General features: G+C 52.5%; 1 protein-coding gene across 1 annotated transcript in view; it reads right to left on the reverse strand.

Annotated features, from left to right (window-relative positions):
* Positions 1 to 241: 241 nt before the first annotated feature.
* The window catches only part of ARL17A (ADP ribosylation factor like GTPase 17A), a 22,393-nt gene continuing 21,391 nt past the window's right edge, over positions 242 to 1,243 (reverse strand). Inside the window, exon 3 of the mRNA XM_042783549.1 lies at positions 242 to 403. Within this exon, the coding sequence (XP_042639483.1) occupies positions 242 to 403 (162 nt within the window). The remainder of the gene's footprint in view (positions 404 to 1,243) is intronic.

The raw sequence follows: 1,243 nt of genomic DNA on the forward strand, positions 1-1,243 counted from the left end.
CACACCAGGAAAGCCCTCAGAACTCCTCCAGCACTGCGAAATGATCATCAAAGCCACTGAAATGGAAGGGGGTGTTTAAACGTAACACTGGTTTTCTTACAGCATGGATAAGGCACGGTGTGAGAATGCTGCTCCCACGGCCAGCCCCACAGCCACACTCGGCGCCCCACACGCACACACGCACACAGACGAGGCCAGCGGAGGTTGCCACAATGCCCAGGAATGGATCGCTGCCGACCGATCACTTCTGGTTTTTGAGCTGGTTGGAGAGCCAGTCCAGGCCTTCGTAAAGCCCATCTCCACTGGTGGCACAAGTAGCCTGAATGTACCAGTTTCTCTGGCGGAGGGAATGTAAGCCGAGCTTGTCTGTTATCTCCGCTGCATTCATAGCATTGGGCAGGTCCTTCAAAGAGAATATTCGCAAATCAGTTCACGCTGTTGCGTCCACGTAAGGACAGACCACACTCCGCCCTCAAAGCCTGCCCCAACCCCCCATCTCCCCTATCTCCGTTGACAGCAACTCTACCCCCTACCACCCCACCCCCAGGTGCCTGGACCCAAAACCCTGCATTTCTCTGTCTCAAACCCTGCAGTCAAACTGTCAGGAAGTCCTAATGGCTCCACCTTCAGAATGGATGCAGAATCTGACCCCTTCTCACCACCTCCACAGCCACCATCCCGACCTGACCACTGTCACTCCTCATCTGCAAGCACTTCCCGGCTGGTCTCCCTGCTCCAATACTGCCCGAAAGCCTCTTCTCACCCCAGCTGTCTGTCGAGTCAGACCAAGGCATCCTTTAACCGAAACCCTACACCCACTCCCACTCCCTCAGGAAGAGCCAGAGTCCTGCATCACATCCTGACCCGTGACCTCTCTCACCTCCCTCTTTCTCTAGCACTCACCACATTTCACTGTATTCTATCCTATACTTAGTATGTTTGCTATTTACGATCTGTCACCTCCAACTAGACAGTAAGCTTGACGAGAGCGGGAATCTTTCTCTCTTGTTCTCTAGTGTATCCCAACTGCCTAGAACCTGGTACACGTAAACACAGACTGATTGGAATGGATCAGTGTGAAACAACAAGGGGGATCTCGATGTACTGACGTAGAAGGCCATCCAAAAGACGCCAAGGGAAAGAGCTGGCTGCCAGAGGAGCATGCAGTCTGCGCCCCCAAATTTAAGGATGTACACAATCTGGTACATGCTTAAATAAGCACAGAAAGTTTCATTTCTGGAAA

Source organism: Orycteropus afer, unplaced genomic scaffold, assembly GCF_000298275.1.
Source record: "Orycteropus afer afer isolate SDZICR_OR568_19922 unplaced genomic scaffold, OryAfe1.0 scaffold00018, whole genome shotgun sequence".
Lineage (NCBI taxonomy): Eukaryota > Metazoa > Chordata > Mammalia > Tubulidentata > Orycteropodidae > Orycteropus > Orycteropus afer.